The sequence below is a fragment of the Guillardia theta genome, assembly GCF_000315625.1.
Source record: "Guillardia theta CCMP2712 unplaced genomic scaffold GUITHscaffold_11, whole genome shotgun sequence".
Classification (NCBI taxonomy): Eukaryota; class Cryptophyceae; order Pyrenomonadales; family Geminigeraceae; genus Guillardia; species Guillardia theta.
Window position 1 is genome coordinate 489,351 of NW_005434663.1, and position 18,918 is coordinate 508,268.

The 18,918-nt window shown below is 48.3% G+C and overlaps 6 protein-coding genes across 6 annotated transcripts; 5 read left to right on the top strand and 1 right to left on the bottom strand.

Moving 5' to 3' along the window:
• Positions 1-1,324: 1,324 nt before the first annotated feature.
• GUITHDRAFT_57187 (hypothetical protein) lies at positions 1,325-2,015 on the top strand (the record flags this gene model as incomplete). Its single annotated transcript, XM_005838430.1, has 2 exons — positions 1,325-1,462; positions 1,626-2,015. Coding segments are annotated over 2 exons (528 nt in total), but the record flags the coding sequence as incomplete, so codon positions are not given.
• A 656-nt stretch (positions 2,016-2,671) lies between these two features.
• GUITHDRAFT_161543 (hypothetical protein) lies at positions 2,672-3,761 on the bottom strand (the record flags this gene model as incomplete). Its single annotated transcript, XM_005838431.1, has 7 exons — positions 2,672-2,821; positions 2,871-3,054; positions 3,213-3,271; positions 3,301-3,363; positions 3,421-3,483; positions 3,531-3,638; positions 3,681-3,761. 7 exons carry the CDS (start codon positions 3,759-3,761, stop codon positions 2,705-2,707), a joined length of 675 nt encoding a protein of 224 aa, XP_005838488.1. The 3' UTR covers positions 2,672-2,704.
• A 2,663-nt stretch (positions 3,762-6,424) lies between these two features.
• GUITHDRAFT_150925 (hypothetical protein) lies at positions 6,425-7,216 on the top strand (the record flags this gene model as incomplete). The annotated part of the gene is made up of 4 exons (XM_005838432.1): positions 6,425-6,673; positions 6,725-6,801; positions 6,856-6,950; positions 6,995-7,216. Coding segments are annotated over exons 1-2 (246 nt in total), but the record flags the coding sequence as incomplete, so codon positions are not given.
• A 1,208-nt stretch (positions 7,217-8,424) lies between these two features.
• GUITHDRAFT_150926 (hypothetical protein) lies at positions 8,425-8,919 on the top strand. Its single transcript, XM_005838433.1, has 2 exons — positions 8,425-8,476; positions 8,619-8,919. The coding sequence occupies exons 1-2, from the start codon at positions 8,456-8,458 to the stop codon at positions 8,790-8,792; spliced, it is 195 nt and encodes a 64-aa protein (XP_005838490.1). The 5' UTR covers positions 8,425-8,455; the 3' UTR covers positions 8,793-8,919.
• A 6,161-nt stretch (positions 8,920-15,080) lies between these two features.
• On the top strand, positions 15,081-15,718 carry GUITHDRAFT_150927 (hypothetical protein). Its single transcript, XM_005838434.1, has 2 exons — positions 15,081-15,150; positions 15,288-15,718. The coding sequence occupies exons 1-2, from the start codon at positions 15,096-15,098 to the stop codon at positions 15,431-15,433; spliced, it is 201 nt and encodes a 66-aa protein (XP_005838491.1). The 5' UTR covers positions 15,081-15,095; the 3' UTR covers positions 15,434-15,718.
• Positions 15,719-16,935: 1,217 nt separating this feature from the next.
• Positions 16,936-18,261, top strand: GUITHDRAFT_102775 (hypothetical protein; the record flags this gene model as incomplete). The annotated part of the gene is made up of 6 exons (XM_005838435.1): positions 16,936-17,617; positions 17,728-17,811; positions 17,857-17,889; positions 17,952-18,030; positions 18,085-18,145; positions 18,193-18,261. The coding sequence occupies 6 exons, from the start codon at positions 16,936-16,938 to the stop codon at positions 18,259-18,261; spliced, it is 1,008 nt and encodes a 335-aa protein (XP_005838492.1).
• Positions 18,262-18,918: the final 657 nt, after the last annotated feature.

Consider the following 18,918-nt stretch of genomic DNA (forward strand, 5'->3'; position numbering starts at 1 on the left):
TGGGAGAGGAGGAAGGCAAGAACCGACCACTACAGCAGGAATGGAGGAGAGGCAGGCCGCAGACAGAACTGAGTCGACGACGAAGGAGGAGAAGGGAGGGTTCCCGAAGCTAGAGCAGACTATCACTTGGTCGAGATTAGAAGCAAGCAGCTGCAGGAGAGGAAAACTTAGACATGAATCTGACTCTTCCTCTCCTCTCCTCTCTCTCCTCTCTCTCTCTCTCTCTCTCTCTCTCTCTCTCTCTCTCTCTCTCTCTCTCCCTCTCTCTCTCTCTCTCTCTCTCTCTCTCTCTCTCTCTCTCTCTCTCTCTCTCTCTCTCTCTCTCTCTCTCTCTCTCTCTCTCTCTCTCTCTCTCTCTCTCTCTCTCTCTCTCTCTCTCTCTCTCTCCCTCTCTCTCTCTCTCTCTCTCTCTCTCTCTCTCTCTCTCCTTCTCTCCTTCTCTCCTTCTCTCCTTCTCTCCTTCTCTCCTTCTCTCCTTCTGTGCTCTATCAACCCAGTCGCCCCCTTCTACATCACGCGATCAGCCTCCTCAAGTTTTACTTATATTTATAGCTAAAGCTGTTCGTACAATTGAAGCACCCCACCGTCTGAGCTCTAATTTTTGCATCTTTGATGGATAATACCAGGGTGGGGGTGGTGCCTATAGGGTAGGGTGTGCTTGCAGGGTATTGTTTCCCACTGGGGGTTAATGCATGGGGTTACATCGTAAAGAGGGGTACTATAATGGTCTAATGAAAAGTACCCTACCATATTTATTAGGAATGTTTTGTAGATAAAATTACCCCTACATGACATGACCCCACCGTCATTCAAATCATGTTGAGTCATTGTACCCTACCCACTCTAAACTTGCAAGCATACCCTACCCACATACCACCCCACAACCAAGTATCCCACTCCTATAAGTCAGCCGCCGCTAATGCCGCGGGCCAGACGCAGCATGCAGGCGGTTTCAGGTGTTGGGAGGATCATACGGGGAGAAGCTCTAGCCCTTGTCCTCCTCTCATCTCTACTCCTCGCCCTCTCTTCACATTCCTCGTCCCCTCGTCTGTCTGTTCTTGGAGGTGCGGAGGAGTCCTTGAGCGGCCTCCAATCCCCCCACCTTGCGTTCTCCTCCCCTCCCCAGGGTCTCCATCATCACTTCTCGCATGCACGGGCATGCCGCCTCTCCCTAAGACCCGAATCTGTCCCTCTCCGCTCTCAAGCTACAACTCGAGGAGAAGGGGTTCTTGGGATGGTTGCTCAGATGAGAGGAAGAGGTAGAGGACGAGGCGGCGGCGGGCGTGGGCGTGGAGGGCGTGGAGGGCGTGGAGCACCGATAGTGACAAGAGCAGATGATGTGATCATGAACGACGACATTCCCTTCGATGAAATCAGGGTTGTGCTCTCAAATCCGGATGGCAGAGATGAGATGCTTGGCATTATGAGTAAGGATGAGGCCTTGGCCCAAGCAGAGGACAAGGTGCGTTCAGAAAGGAAAGAGGGATGTGTGTGATTGTGCGGAATGTCAATGATGGATTTCATTGCTTTTGTGACTTGCTCGTGTGTTGGATGGTGCTGTTTTTCAATGGACTCCATGATTGTTTCCTACCGATTGATGATATTTCTGAATCTTTCTGTTTTAGGGTCAAGATTTGGTTTTGATGAGTCCGGATGCCAAACCACCTGTCTGCAAGATCATCAATTATGATAAGCTGAGATACGAGAACGAGAAGAGAGAGAAGATGAAGAAGAAAAACTCTAAGAACGCAGAACTCAAGGAAGTGAAACTGTCATACAAGATTGATGTGCACGATTACGAAGTGCGAAAGAGGGCGACAATAAAATTCTTGACTAAGGGAGATAAGGTCAAGGCTTCAATCCGCTTCAAGGGCCGTGAGGTGGCCCATCAGCGTTTGGCCGAGTCGACCTTCGCCAGGCTCATGGAGGACACGAAAGAATTTTCTACCGTCGAGAAGAAGCCGATGATGGAAGGTCGACAGATGCAGATGATCCTCTGTCCTCTACCTGAGATTGCTCGTGCTGCTGAAAAGCTGAAGAAGGAGAAGAAGGCGAAGGGAAAAGCAAAGGGCAAGCTTGGAGAAGAAGAGGAAGACAGTGACGATGAAGATGAAGACGAGATCGCGGCTGGAATGGATATTTTGGACGACGAATCAGAAGAAGATTTTTCTATCGACTACGACATTGACTCCATTTCGCTGGTCTGAATGCTTTGCTCGGAAGTTTCCTGCTTGTGATCTTCATGGTGTACAGGACGAAGTCAACACTAAGATCAAAGAAGTAGGTGAACGAGTCCGGGAAATGAAATCGGAGGGAAAGGGCAAAGACCAAATAGCTCCGCATGTAAGTTCTCTTGAATGCAACATGTCAATAGTGGGATCTTAGACCTCTTCTGATGTGTTTGCTCCCTCGCAGGTTGATGAACTACTGGCTCTCAAGGCAAGATTTCAGGAGATCACGGGCGAAACGTGGGTGGCCGAGACAGCCAATGCATGATGTGTCGGAAATTTCAAACTGAATCAAATATCTTCGAGCTCTAAGGATCTCTGAATGTTTTCACTTCCAAGAACGGATTCAACCTAGCATTTCGTACTTTATGAAAGATTTTGAAATTGCAAGGTGACGCTGAACTGTGATTTCTGGAATGACATAGCAAAACAATGTTGTGAATACAACTATTGTTTTTCTTTACTTGGCCCCCGACTTAGTCCATTCCAGAAGAAACAAATTTTTCCAACATGAGCTTGACCTTGCTAAACTGTTTTTCAGTGAAGGGCTCCTCCATGGCAATCAAACCCCTTTCCTCGAGTCTATGACCTCCCTGCATGTTGTATGTAGTTAGAGAGAATAGTTTTCTGATGACACAGTACCTTGAGATCATAGCTCTTGGCATGTGCTAGCCCATTAGTTCCTCGTTTGCTTGGGTTGCTCCGCCCATTTTGCTGACGTTTGAATGTGTACAAAATCTTTCCAATCAATTGGTCTCTTTCAAGGAGAATTCTATAATTCAGCCTGGCTGCCGCCTGTAGAAGATATGACAAATGCACCCATGCACTGGAGCAAATTTCTCAAATACCAAAGCCTGGCTATGCAATTCCTTTCGCAACGTTTGAATCTCGGTTTGAAATTCACCTTGGTCATCACGAAATCGCTCGTTTGCACTGCAGTCGTAAGATGAGCGAAATACAGCTTTAGCCTTTCTCACTGCTCACCTCCAGCCACCAGGTGTCGTGTCATTCGAATTCTTCATGACAAATGAACTCAACTCGGGCTGGCAGCCATGTAGCACAACAATCTTACCTTCTGACTATCCCTTTTTCTTCCATGTACCCCGTAGGTGCAGCCATCCATTTCAGTTAACTCCTAATGGCTTTCGATCAGATATGATTTGAAACATTCTGTTTCCACATTAGCAACTACCTGTTCCACTTCATCGCTGCTCAAATGGTCATGACATGATCGAGGTGGTTGCACAGTTTTGATCTGCAAAATCAGAAAGTCACAAGCATTTCAAAATGACGAAATCTCACCTCCATCAAAAATTCTTCTATGATCTTTCTTTCACGACATTCTTTCTCAAGTTTCTGAGTTGTATCCTTCCACATACCTCTCATTCTGTTCAATTCACTTCCAAGCAGCTGAGAACTTATCAATTGCGATGAAACGTAAACCTCAATCACCTGAATCTCATGCCTCAAACTGGATACCATCAGAGTTGAGTCTTCTTGCGTTATGTGCTTCTTTTTGCAGCATAAGCCCATAACATCACTTTCATGATTCTGTTAAAAAGCCACATACGAATAAGAGAACACCGAACAAACAAAATCCCTCACATCACAGAGGCGATCCTTTGATGATGGTATGAAATCTGTTTGTGTTGATGAATCCATTGATGAAAATCGATTCCTACGCGCTTTCTGATCACGCATCACTTTGTTCAAGCCATCACGAAGGTCCTCCAAAACTTCATCTCTTCGATGAAGTTCATCACGAAGACTATCAAATTCTGCACTTCGGCAGGCAAGTTCATTTTTCAATCTGACTATCTCATTGGAAGCCGTTGCAAGAAAAGATTCAATTTTTCGTTTTGTTGTCCTTTCATTTTCGAAACACTCGATCAGGAGTTGGATTGCAGACATGATTCTTGCTCTTGGAGCTTCTTTCTGCTGCATTATTGGTACCGTCAAATCGCAGCGAAGCATCAATGACAACAGCTCCTCTTCGAAACTTGGCAGAGAATTCTCATGAAGGCGTTGCTGCGAAGTTGCTTGTTGACAGGTAACATGTTTACTCTCCTTGTTGGCCTTGTCTGTTTTCATATTGTTGATGATCATGTTCTCTTTGTTGTTCGGATCGACTTCACCTTGTTCAATCGCCCTGCTCTGTTGTACGACCATCATGGCGCACTGGTGACCGCCACGGATTGTGCTGAACGGCACTGTAGGTCACGACAAGGGGTGGGTAGTACGGTGCCTGGCACAACCGTGATACCTACTTTGCCCAACTGGGGGCCTTGGAGTGGGTGGCCCTAGGTACGGTATTGTGATTTCAATCGAGAGCCACATATGAAAACAGAGATGTCCGGCTAGATACCGAAAGTGAAGGCGTGACAGCCGCCCGCAGGGCCGAGTCTTTTAACCGGCGGAAGCCTAGTACGGGCGCACTGGTCGACGGTCCGGGGGTGATTGCCGGACCCCTGGGTCATCCCCACAAAAAAAGTTCCGTTCACGGGGTATTCGACAGAAACGCGTCCAAAATCATGGATATAGGACAATTGGATAAATAGTACAAATTGTTTCGATAGTAACGCTTCTTGGATTATTTTAAACAGTATGAAAATAGCAAACTCGGTACTAATTTAAGTTACATTTGCCCTTTACAAACAATTATTGCTAAGGTACCGTAGTACGACCCCGTACAAACTCTCCAACTTGGTACTACTTTCCCGCCAACAAATCTGGCCATTCCAGCACGCCGCGGACGCCGCGCCATGGCAGCTCTGCATCCCACATCGTTCATGCACCATGTTGAAACCATACGTTCTCAGCTGGGGCTTTCCTCCAACCTTCGTATAGGTCAAGTTATCTCGAAGGGACATCAACTCGTGGGATGGAGGCTTGACGGGAACCTCGTGGAAGCGGCTAGTCGTCTTTATCATGAACTGGCAGACCAATCTATGCCTACTTCTCCCGCCACGGTCAATGTTAGTCACACAACAGTACTGGCAGGTCTTCAAGTAGGTGATGATGATACATCACAGCATATGCCTTTTGATAGTAAGGCTGGCCCACCTGATTGTAATGACATAGGCAGTTCTCTTGATACAGAGGATATGTCAGACGATGATTTTCAGCAAGGCTCTCTTCGTCCTGTGCAGTCCGGGAACAAGTATGGTTCTTCTGCGATGCATTCCATATCACCAGCCCCTGCCCCGCCCCTTCAGTCCCCTGTCGACGCAATGCTATACGCAACTCCATCCGCCATTGTCCCCGCCGTATGTCATGCTTCCAAGCTTCAAGGCAAACATTTCCTCAAACGTAAACAGTGTACGTCTTATGTACAAGAAATCAACTTTCTTAATGGGAACAAGGGTGTTCGTGTTCAACGAGCTCCCTCAGGATTTAAATCATATCTGATCCTGTGTACGTGTGAAGGATGCAGGTAACCTTTCGGTGAGAACACGTATCTCCTGTAAATGTGGGTGGACAGGTACCGGTTGGTAGCCAAAAAATCTGTGAGCCTTGCTCAGAGATATAAGAGTTACTGGTATATAGATGTCGAGAATAGCATTACTCGACATTGCAAACCCATGTGTACTTCAGTGGGAACGGGTACTATACGATTCTTGGTGAACAACGAATACTTTCGTTCCTTGCTATCCACTTCGATTGGAGATGGCGGTGGTTTGCATCAAACCCGTATGACCGCTAAGGAGTTGCAAGTTGCGATCAAGTCTGAATTGGGTGTAGATGCTAGTCTTGCAACTATATTCAAAGCTCGATCACAGGTTGAAAGTGGATCTTGGGACGAAGATCGAGAATCCTATCTCCTTCTGGAGAACTGGATGGAGGAATATACCTCCGTGAACAAGGGAAGTCGCGGAGTTGTCATGTCACCCATGCCTTCCAGCAGGGGCAATTCGTTTCGTGGAGCATTCCTTGCGAATGGAACCATGATCCATTTGGTGAAGACTATTGGTCTGCGCTTTCTAGGACAGGACTTCTGTCACATCACACACAGGTTCCCCCCTTCAATCTTCTTGTTTCCCGTGTATGTTGTGGTGTGATGATTCTACATAGGTGGTATTCTGGCAAAATCATGGTGATTGAAGCAAGGTTGGGAACTAATACCATCATCACTCTCGCAGTAGGTATCTTCTGATACTTCTTCCCATCTTGCCTTCCTTCACCAACACAGCTAACAGGTGTGTTTGCTTCGTGGAAAGAAGAAGGCTCCGTGGTTGGTGACGAGACAGAAGAAAATACTGCGTTCATGTGGGACCAGCTGAAGGCCACGGGATTGAACGAATGGTTGTCTCGCGACTCGGGGCCTTTGACTATTATCTCCGACCGGGGGAAGGCTATCCTGGCGGGAGTGCGACGTGCTATGCCTGAAGCCGATATTATCTTCTGTTGCTTCCACTTGCTCTGCAACATCAACCAACATTGCAAAGGTATCATCATCGTGATGGATTTCAATAGATATTGGTCACATATCTTCACAGAACACCGTGCTCCTTGCCTCACCACCAATGGGAAAGGCACTTGTCCTGCCACTCAACCATTCTTCTGGCAAGCACAGGTCATTTGACAAACCGATCACTTGTCCGAGTCGTTCACACGTCTTAGTCTGCAGTGACTTTGCGCCGATTCGAAGATGCTATGGCAAACCTGAAAGAGCACAACCCAGTGGCACATGATTACCTCAATGCTATAGACCATAAGTGTTGGGTAAGCACTAGGTTGTATGATTGTGCGACATTGACTTGGAGCAGGCAAGGTATGCGCAATGCAAAGAGCCAAAAGATGCTTCTGGCAACCGAGGATCTTACATCTGGACTTATGGAATACGATGCAACAACAATACTGAAAGTGAAAATGCAAGACTCCGTCATAATCTGTCCAGATCATCTGATCCATTGAGATTTTTCCAGATTCTGTCGAATACCCCTTCCGTTCACTGCCAACTGATTTTCCTTTGAGTAAAGATTTACCGGTAGGCCCACCGGCGGCGGGCCCTCCGAGTCGGCTCATCAGTGCAGTGCCGGGGCCGACCGTCCGCCGACCGACCGTCGGGCCCGGCTGAGTACGCCGGCCGGGCCGGGGGCCGCTCTGGCCGGGACCCGGTGGCGCTATCCGATGATCATAGTATGAAGCCGCTGAGCGGCGCAGACTCAGCGGCCCGGCCTAGCCTAGGCTGCCGCAGCGGCCCCGCCCAGACGGTGGCACGGTGGTAGCCATTCCATTGGGTTCTCGACTGGATTTGTTTGTACCAGGCTAGCCTGTTTGTACCGAGGTATAATTGAGTTTTACCGGGTTCAAGGATTTTTGTATCAGGATCCCCTTTTCCCCTCCGTACTAAGTTTGTACTGTCAATGTCAGCATTTCCCGTGGGCCGGCAGAGCTCCCTCGACTCAGCTCTACACCACCCGTATGTCTCAGAAGAGATGAAGTCAGGGTAGGTAGTCTGATTTCAGGAGTGGGCGAGAATCATAAAAGTCTTGGGCATTCTGGTAGTGGAATTGACGCTGAAAAGCAATCTCTTCGATTGCCGTTAGGATTCGAACGCGTGGTCAAACAGCACCCACCTGAGCTAGAGTCTTATACTCGAGGGGGGTGGCCGCGATGTGGGTTTGAATCGCCACGCCTTTGACCCCATTATTTCCACTCCAAACCTCCTTTTCGCGTAGGGTGGGTCACACTCTCGAGCGTTGCGAGTTTTACGGTTCGAATTTGACCAAGGTTCACCCTCTACCCCCCAGTCTCTGAATTTCAAATGGGAAAATGATGGGTAGGGGGTACGGTCCCCCCATTTGTCTCCACTCCAGCCCCCCCCTCCCTCGGCGAACAAGAGATGGTGAGATTGTCCCATTGACGCGCGTAAGGACGATAATGAACAATGTGAGACTTCGAATCTAACCATGCATTGATATGCAGGAAACGAAGATACGGTTACTTGTCTATTTGTGATGACTTGGTCTCTTCTGTGAAATTCAAGAAGTAGCAAGAGATTTGAACTCAACATCTCTTCCTCAACATAAAGCCAATGCAACATCTCTATCATTACCACGCTGCCTCAAATTGCACTAAGACCACTTAGATCACTTAGCTTAGGCCGAAGATGATGTCAAAGCTGAGCAAAAAATTCAAATTCTTGCACAATGACGATTCATTCAAAATGTTCAAGTGTAATTTCAGAATGGACAGAAGATGGCATAGCAACAGCCGATCTCAGCATGTATTTTGAAACTGTGATGGTAAGCAAAAACATCATACGAAACAGTGTCTACCTTGTGTTTCTCTCTGTCTCATGGTCTACGGTATCCTTCGTGGCACAAACCTACATGGCCAGTGAGTTGCATCGGGAACACTGTAGATGTGCTGATTGGACAATGGCAGGTACATGATATGGTTGGCGATATTCAGAGTTTTAAGAAGATAATCGTTTGTATCAGATGCTTGCTTCAGACGTGTCGATATGAGATTCCTTTCTACGCTGATAATCACGGCAGTGAATCGTATCATCGTGTTACTGCGGCATTGCCGATGATGTTGATGAAGCATCTTTCATGACAACCCGTGCAAATGCTTATTCTCTCTGCAAATCCTTTCTCGCAATTGCTCCAACCATGCAATTTCAGGAAAGTGTCTTGCACACTCCGAGATAGTATTGCATGTTTGACATCTAGGCTGTGATACCAGGGATCAAGCGATATATAGAGTAGGCAAAGGCTGTATCAGTCATGCAAACTTGAATCTGCGTAATAACAGTTTCTGAAGATTGTTTATTTGCCAACAAATAAAAGATGCTTCACCATGATGGTGATTACTGTGGTCCCTTGTATACAACAGCTCTGAAGCAGCACTGTCCTGGTAGTAGCGGCTCACAGAACACAAAGCACGCAATGGACAGGAGGAACTTCGGGAGGATGTCACAGTAGACCGTATAACACTCTGAGATACACTTTTCAAAAGAAGGAGATGCAAACAAATAGAATGATGTTGCATGCAAATCGAAACAGAGGTGTCAGGATCCTAAATGAATCATGTTGGCAACAAGGTTTGAATTTTCACCAAAGACAATTGAAACTCTACTGATCACAATAGGGATGACAATGAGGATGTGTAAACAATCACATCTGCTAAGCGTTGCTATTTGTTGCCAAGCGGAAACGCACCTGTGAACAACCTGGCATAGATCATCGTGATCTTCATGATAGCGGATTCAACAACCAGGAGTTAAAAGAACCCGTAAGCCCAGGGTGCTATTTGTCCATCGAACTTCAATCGAACTCTGAAGTTGAGATAGGAAGGAACTTTGAATCTTCAAGAACAGGGGTTTATGTAAACTGGAAGGTGGCACATCTTGAAAGTCAATGTTTTCATTGGAGGACATATTATCTCCATTTCTTCTAGTCTCGATGCCTCTCAACGCAGCTGATTGTGGGCTTATGCGTGTTGCAACCCCAGGAAACAATCATCGTTGGCGCGACATGCGTGCCCGACCCATTGCGTCTGATTATAACATGTAACCAATCTGATTTCACACATCCAAAAAATTTGCTAACACTTTGAAATTTGAAGGGAAGGTTTGTTTGTTTGTCCGTACTGTTCGTTTGTTTGTTTGTCCGTGCTGTTCGTTCGTTTGTTTGTCCGTACTGTTCGTTTGTTTGTTTGTCCGTGCTGTTCGTTTGTTTGTTTGTCCGTACTGTTCGTTTGTTTGTTTGTCCGTACTGTTCGTTTGTTTGTTTGTCCGTACTGTTCGTTTGTTTGTTTGTTTGTCCGTGCTGTTTGTTTGTTCGTTTGTCCGTACTGTTGGTTTGTTTGTTTGTCTGTACATGACAACATGGCGGTCATGGAGATCTACTGGTACACTCATTGTGTAAGTAAGTGCGCTGGTCTGACTGTATGGTCTGAGCACTGCAGCTTGCGCATGCACATCAAGAGCATGGACGCTGAGTGGAAGCACAACTATGGGTAAACGGGTCAGTACAGAGATAAGATCAGAAATGTCATCGAAGAATGCAAGCTCGACGCTGAAGTAAAATTATTGTTGTTGGTATTGTTGTTGTTGGTATTGTTGTTGTTGTTGTATCATGAGGATGAGGATGAGGATGAGGATGAGGATGAGGATGAGGATGAGGATGAGGATGAGGATGAGGGTGAGGATGAGGATGAGGGTGATATGGTGGCGGGAAGCCTGGGGATGCTACCATTCGAACGGCATCTCAGCTATGCCCTGACCTTATCAAGCTCCCTGAGAGCGAAAGCGGGAGGCAAGGGCTGGCTGGTGGTGGAGGAGAAACATGCGATCTGGGACTTCCTCAACCGCTGCTGCCTCGATATCGATGCCCGCACGAGGATGACTGCACAGGAGGCTCTGAGGCATCCCTTCCTCGCTAGTGGTATCAAGTAAACCGTCTCTACCCGAAGCTTTCTCCTTCCTCGCCTCTCCTCCAAGCCCTCCTCCCTTCCTCGCTAGTGGTCTTGAGTAAACCGTCTCTCCTCTGGCATCTCCCAGTCTCTCGCGATCAGCATATCAATACTTCCCAGGCTTCGCTTTTCCTTCCAACCCCTCCTATCCCCTCTCCTTCCCCCCTCCCCTCTCCCCTCATCTCTCCTTCCCCAGCCTCTGAAACTCCAATGACATGTTACAATCGCCATGCCACTGGCTGTTGAGAGCATTTCACAAGACTCAAACTGTTGTGGAATGCGTTGGGAGAAGCCTAAAAAAATGCAATCATGGCAAAGCACCAGCAAGTCTCTTGAAATATGTTTCATATACAACCGACGAAGCATTCTGGTACAGGAAGCTAGGCCGTCATCGCAATAAGGAGAATAGCATTTCCTTTATGTCTTCGAAGGTTGCCTCTCTGATCGATTCCTTTCATGTTTCCCTTCTGAAAGTGTGAAAACAGCTGATCAGGGCTTTGGCACATCAGAATTGAGGTGTTTCAGTGCAAGTATGACAAGGAAAGTCACACAATTATTGGATAGCGTGAGCATGCAAATTTGAATGCATACCTTACACTATTACAAGTCAATGCACTGTTACAACTATGCTCACAATGCTTCAAAGCATATTTGCATTTACACGCAACTCAACGAACTGAGATTCAAATATTTCCTTTCCACAAAATTCTTATTGCAACATGATATGCATCCGATGATCATCCTCAAAACACTCTGCTTAAAGGAAATGCAGTCGTTTTCCCACATGATACATTCAAATCTGGTCAAATTTGGCATCAAAAGATGTTCTTGTCATCACATTGATGTATGCATCTCACAACATGGTGCCCACAGGGCGCGATCTGCTTGAACGTGAGTCTCCCAAACTGACACCGTGTACAACATTGGTACATTCTGTACAACGTTTAAAAATTCCAGAAATGGCACGGTGCTGGCAGGATCCCACAATTTGAAATGGCGTGGTTTGACAGAAGTAAAACATTTCAAGGAAAATTTTCGCTTTGAAATCCAAAACCTATTCATTCAGAAAAATCCAGGTAGAAAAAGACCCCGCCGAGACGGAATAAAATCCAGTGACGGCATGAATGCTCCGGCGCCGGGGTACTCAGTGACTAAGCGGCCTACTAGGGCTAGTAGAGCAGCGGCCGGCGGCCCGGCCGCTCACAGAGTCAGGCCCGTGACTCTACTGAGTGATCGGAGCAGTCACTGGGGCAGGGCCGCCCGTCCGGCGGGCACCGTGACTCCGGGTCCGACCGTACGGTCACACGTGACGGGCCGGGCGCGGCTTGAAGTTAAGGCTAGCACATTCTTTCCGAAGGTCCGTGTACCGTAGCCTTTGAAGCCTGTGAGGCTGTCTGACGGTCGGACGCCAGTGCCCGGCCAGCCGAAGTTAACTTACTGAGTTGACTCTCAGTAGTCGGCGGTGTTCACGGGCCCGGGTTGAATTTGGTTGCCCGGCACTGCAGTGAGTGCCGGCTGTGACCGTACCGGTACAGGGCACTGGCATGTTCAACGGTTGGTTCCCGGAGTCCAGGCTCTCATGCGGACTCTCACAGAGTCACGCTCAGCCGCCAACCCGGGTGACCAGCGTGACGGTCGGGAGTCCGAAGTCTTTGTCGAGGCCGCGCCAGGGCCTGGCCAGTGATCCGATACCACCACGCCTGGTCAGCCTGATGTTTCAAATTTTGGAGGCTGCTGGGAGCTGCACTGCGGCAGCCGCGATGATCCGGCCGGGCGGCTTCAAGCCAGCCTCAAGCAGTCATGGGCCGCCCTCCGAGTCAGGCGGGGCCTGCCGACCCGGTACACTGTGACATCCGCCGATACGCTAATCGGTGCCTCAAAGTGGAACTGCCACTTAAGGCTTTATTCAATTGACCAATACATGTACAACCATTGACTGGATGATGTCGATGACTTGATATGATCAACTTTCACACGGTCAATTAACACACAACACTTCCGGAAATGAGGTTGGGCCAACTATTTACAGCTGTGACTCTGAAGGTTCGTCGTTTTTTCTAACATACCAATTAATCCAGTCGAGCTCTGCGCTGCTATTAGTACATATTCCATGGCATCGTGTATCTGGTTCGCCTTCGAAAATGTTGTCTTCCATCACAAAATCAACTCCCAACATCCCGAAGTCTGGCTGGTCCGCCATTAGATGAACAGAACTGTTGTCTGTGGAGGCATTGGATGAGTTACTGGCACCAAAACTCGTCGTGTCATCTCCACATTCATCGGCGTCGTCTTCCTTTCTCGTTCTGGAATATGGCCATTTTGAAACACCCAATCTCCGGCAAAGATTTTTCATCGACGACAAAGAGATGCCCTGATTGGAGGTAGCGTCAGTTATTTGTGCTGGGAAATAAATAAATTTTCACTTACAAGTCGTTTCGCAGCGACGCTTTGCTTAAGATGGAAAAGCCTCATTATATCATCTCTCGTGATGCTTGCTGTCTTGCTCACTCCGATACTTGTTGGAGAGCTGGGCTTCTCAGGTGGTGGCGATGGCATTGAGAGAAGCTAATAAATTTGAACTTTCAGCAGTGATGCAATGCCAAGCAGGATCTTTGGACAAGAAGCACTGAAGAGGAGCGCAGTATGCTATGTCGCACAGCTTGGCAGAATGAGCGAAGCGAAGTCCGATTAGGTTTTTATGGAGGGGTCGTGCGCCCGGGCTGCAGGGGGTCAAAAATGTCGGTAAGGGGTGGTTTGACTGGGAGGGGTGGTGAGTTGAGAGGTTGTGGATCGAGTGACTGACCCTAAAGTTTAGGAGGGTTTAGGGTTAGAGGGTGGAAGGCCTCGGAGGCACCGACCTCTTGGAATTGAGATGTGAATCTAGGTGGGTGGGGTGGTAAGGGGACTAGCGTAACTGCGCTCAAAATGACGTATCGCGGGATTGAGTACGAAATTATCTCTTTTCGATTATGACTGAGGGTCGGAAACTGTTCCTATCTAAAATACATGTAGAGCACCCACAGATCAAGAATGAAAAATAGGGGTACATGGGTTTTTTAAAATTATTATTATCGAGTAAAAAAATAAAAAATTTTGGAACTGAAGCGTTTCGAATGATCCCTTCGACGGCCATTACCGGTACAAATGCATTGAACCAGAGGGGTGTCTCTCGGCTGGCCCCCGTGCCGATGCCACGTCTCATCGGATTACAGCGAAACGCTGCGATCCCCTCGCTTTGGTAAGACTAGTCGAATCGTATAAAACTAGAGTCTGTAGCAACCAGCTCGTTACGACCCTACAATGGATATTGGGTACCACCTCTACTAACTTTTTAGTAAAGTTGCACCGTGGCGGCAGATACCATAAAAAAAACACCGCATGGCAACGCCATGATCGCGCTGTGACTCCATCGGACTCTCGGATTGATTTTATAGTGATTTTATAGCAGTTATTAGGCTTTGCGGCCGGGAGCGGCATCTATTGTCCTCGTACTGATTTTTAACTTAACTTTGAGTAAAAGTTCTTCCGCACTGAGGAGCGTTTCACGCCAGGCCCAGAGGTCCAGATCCCCAGAACCTGTTTCAAATAAAAATATACATGTTTTTAAATATGAAATTATCACGATCCAGTCACGGTCGTTTCCCGCATCGTTTAGGTTGGGTGGTATAGGCAAGGTTAGCCACTCGTCTAAATACCAAGATATGTATTACGGCATAGTGCGGAGCTTGGGCTTATGCCATTGGTCCAGATGATTTCAAATTTAGGCCGGACGTTAGCGCAAGGGGTGCAGAATCAAATGTGCTTGAACGGTTTTCCCCCACAATTTCTCAAAAACAACTTGAATGAAGATGTTTTCCCGAGCCCACCCGGTGAGGCCGGACGTTAGCGCAAGGGGTGCAGAATAAAATGTATTTGTTTTCCCTCACAATTTCTCAAAAACGTGGCATTAGCGGTTAGGAAAATTTGAATAATATTCCGTAACGGCTATTTCTGGGGGAAAACAATACCTTGTTTTCCCCCAGATGAAGATGTTTTCCCGAGCCCACCTCGCCGTTTCACCACATGTGATTGCGGCGGCACTGTTGTGAGCGTTACCGCCTGTTCAAATTGGACTTGAATGGAGACCGTGTGATTGCGGCGGCACTGTTGTGAGCGTTACGGAGTACCGCCTGTTCAAATTGGACTTGAACGGAGACCGTGAAAAAACTGAAAACTTGGGGCCCCTCTGGGGGCTCGGCCACAACGGTTGGTTTAACTAAACATAGGTTTAACTCGGAAGCAAGGAAGCTAAATGCACAGTGAGGGCCCGGCTCCAGTGCGCCCGGCGTGACTCCGAGGGCCTGTCCGGCGGCCCGGCCTGCACGGCCCGGTCGCCCGCGGCCGATCCCACTGATTCACTGGTCGTCGGTTTCAGTTGATATAACGGTCACGGGAAGAGACGCGATGCTCTTCGCACTGGTCCCGCTTGCTGGAGTTCGCGGTTGGTCGAGCGCGCCAGGTCAGCGAGTAATGCACTGAAAAATACCATCATTAGATTCATATGATTACCGTTGTGATCCAAACACACTTGTTGCCTGCTGTATAGACTTTTGTCCACTCAACGTGCCCTCGACTGTTCTTGATGAGATTTCTTAGGTTCAATTTTGACCTGGGGCGACGGAACGAATGAAATGGGAACAATCCCGGGCATTCCTGGGTGTGAGCAAGGCCCTCCTTGCGATTGTGATTGCGATTCTATCTTCAATCAATTTGGAAACGAGCCAAAATGCTCAAAGTGTTGAGATATAAGTCGATGGATGAAAAATGCTGTTCAGACGTAGAAATTTTATTTTGAACACTTGTTTTTATCAACCTATATGGTGTTGAAATTCTTTTCATTCCATCTAGAATCAAAGCCATTTTGAGTTGCTCAAAGTTCTGGTGATTAGTACAGATGGTTGAAAATAATTCCATGGCGCACTTTGTGATGTGATATTGTGTTGAGCCAAAATGGTTGAGAATAGGACTCGGCATAAAATTGCATGCATGTCTGAATTCCACCAGGACATAAAGGGTCATGAAGGGTAGAAACTGCACTTGAGTTCACGAAGATTCAGACTTGGAAATTGTGTGGCATCCAACCGTTGAATGGCTCGTGAATCTAGTCGTTACACGCACAGCCTCTGAGCTGATTGACCCGCGATCGGAGTCCTCACTCTAGGAACCTCTGGGACTCCTATATCCAACGTACTGACGGCGCCTCACCAGGAGTCAAGTCTGCCACACTCACCGAGCCGGCTAATTTGGCTACCACTGAGTCCGGCGGAGTGACAAATCATAACTTTGAGTGAAGGACAAATCATACCATGCTAGCTGACTCTCAGTGATGAGAGTCAACTGGAGCCTGTCGCTTGTTAGCAGGAATCGCCGGCCCGACCCGCCGCTCACTACTACGGTACGGTAACTGAGTCAGGCCAGTGGACTCGAGACCCGCGCGGCGGCCGGGCACTGAGTGCTAGCCGCTCACCGATTCAGTGCCGCATCCGATCATCGGGACTCCGGAGTCCGGGAGCTTAACTTCGGAACCTATGCTACCGTACCCGGAGTGAGGCTCACCGTGACCGCTGCCGCTGAGCCTGAGCCTGGGAGAGACTCCCGGCCGCCGCGTGAGCGGCGGACAGAATCATGAATCGCCGCGACCGTGACTCAGTCCGACAGTCACAAGTTGGCACTGCCGGGCAGAAAACGCAACGAGTCCGCCGAACCTCCGAGATTCCGGCCCTGCTAGCGGCTCGCGACTCACGGTCGCGGCACTGCGCGGCAAAGGGGCCGCCGGGCCCGCGGCGGACGGCACAGCGGTCACCGTCAAGTTGGAGTCGAATCGAGGCCCGGTCACGTTTGGCGGCGCGGCCCCCCATCCGCGCATGACCCCACCTCCACTTCCCTTCGATTCCCATCATCCACCCCTCTTTTCAAAGTCAAGTACCCCTGGAACACACCCACCCTCCATTCCTGACCACAGAGCGTGATCGCTCCCCATTCTATGGCCAGTGCCCCTTCCACGCTCACTCTCTCCGCGCTTCGTGCTTCATCAGCACCTCTCTCCTCGGTTTGATCTGCTAGACCCATCGAATCATACTGTTTGGCGATATGAAGCACTACTCTACTTCATCCTCTCTCTCTTCTTGAGTTGTTTCTCAGTACGCGCTGCCTGTGCAGTGCCTTGAACAGGATCGATTTCCGGATACATCAAAGGTAGGCGGCAAGAAACAGAGTTGAAACCTGTGGGTATAAATCGAATCAGATGAAGTTTGGAGTTCCGATCTTGTCCTTCGCTTTCTTCTGCACACCTTTAGCTCTTTGCTGGCAACCTGCACCTCTTTGGTCATCAACGAATTCCAGACTCTTCACGTTCAAGAAATCAGTGCGAAGGGATGCATGTATCACATTCATTCGCTCTTCTTTGGAATCAAGCTCGGCATTAAAGCATATAGACCAGATCGTCAAAGCTGTTCCGGTTCAACCGCGAGCAGTGTATTTCTACGATTTTCTTGAGGATGGCAGATCAAGTTTCTCAGAGAAGAACTGGATGATGGAGGTCGAGGACAAAGAATTTTCAAACGAGGAGGCAGGGAGATGGGAGTCGTTCTTCTTGAAGGACGTTGGTGTTGTCCGTACGCGCAAGTCGCATCCGGCGGACGGCGGCCTCGGGCATGTTGTGTGGAACAGTGCTCGGGTATTATCTGCCCTTCTCTTGAACGAAGATTCAGACATGAAGACCAACTTCGATGGCAAGAGAGTCCTTGAGCTCGGAGCAGGCGCAGGGCTGATGGGCCTCTCCATCGCCAGGAAGCACCCTGAGGCTTCGGTGGACTTGACCGACTACCTGCCGTGCCTTGTTGATAACATCCGGGAGGTTTCCGAGAGGGAGAGCATGGAGAACATCGATGCCTGGGTCTTGGATTGGAAGAATGGGCTGATTCCCGGTGAGCGAAGTGTCATAGAAAGTTGAGAGTTAGATCTGTGAAGGGATCGAGATGACAAGATCGACATCGACTGCGGTTGCTCTGACGATTGGTTTTGTGATGACCATCAGAATGGATTCCTCCGAGGACTTGTTATGACGTGATCATAGCGACTGATTGCATCTATCATCACATCCCCGCGGATTTCACAGCAAGTAAGCCAGCTGAAGCCTTCATGATCCCCTCTCATACTTATCCAGCGGTCCTGAAATTCATCGAGCACAACCCCAATGGTACGTGTGGGCCAACTCCAATGCAGTGACGAGAGTGACGATTGAACGTGAATGCGCTACAGCAAGGATCTTGATCTCATCTCCAAGCAACCGAAACGGAATTCCTCTCGTGGTTGATCGTCTTCAGATGATTGAGGACAGGTTGGTTGTGAGGGCGTGAGGGAGGTGGGAATTGGCTCATTTGAAGCTGTGCAGGCAAGTAGAAGTTCGTCAGCTGCAGATGATAGGCTATCAAGTCATCCCCGCTGTTAGCGAGGTGTGCAAACTCATCTTTGGCCCTCGGGTTTACCTCTTGACCAACAGGACGCCTCTGATATCCGATTCAAAAAGTTTGTTGATCACTCAAATTTCACGCTCATAGACATCCAGTGAAAAGTCTTCACCCCTCTCCTCGTTTGGCTTACCCTGGCTTTCGCCACCAAATCCTTCTTGTGGAGAAGCTGGCTCATCAACTTGTTACCATCCTCAAGAGCATCAGGACAAAATTCGTACATGTGGTCAGCAGCCCCTTGCTGGCTGTCCTGCTGTGTCACCAAAGGAGAAAATCTGTACGAGACTCAATTTGAAGAATGACGAGATGAAACAAGAGAAATCGAACCGAATCTCTTTAGCTTGCAAGCAGAGCTCCTGTTCACCATGGTCAGAGATTCTATACGATAGGTTGTATCGTTACAACAAATAATCAGAAGCACGTCTTTGCCTCAGTCCTCCCTCCCCCTCCCGCACAATTCAACAGTCTTTGTCTCTTTGATGAGAAAAGAAAGCAAAATCGCAAAATTGCACAGAACAATTCATATCACCCTCTTACATACACTCTCAACTTTCCCTTCTCCTTTCAACACATCATCGTACCCCTTTCGCTTCCCAGTCATCCACAAGTTCCTTTGCTGCAAATGTCTTGTTGTCTCTGTACATTTCATCACCAATGACAGAACTCCCTTCATAAGCCATCTGAGCTCGAATTTGATGAGTCCTGCCGGTAAGGAGTTGGATCTCAGCTTCATACACAAATTCTTCATCTGTGCAACA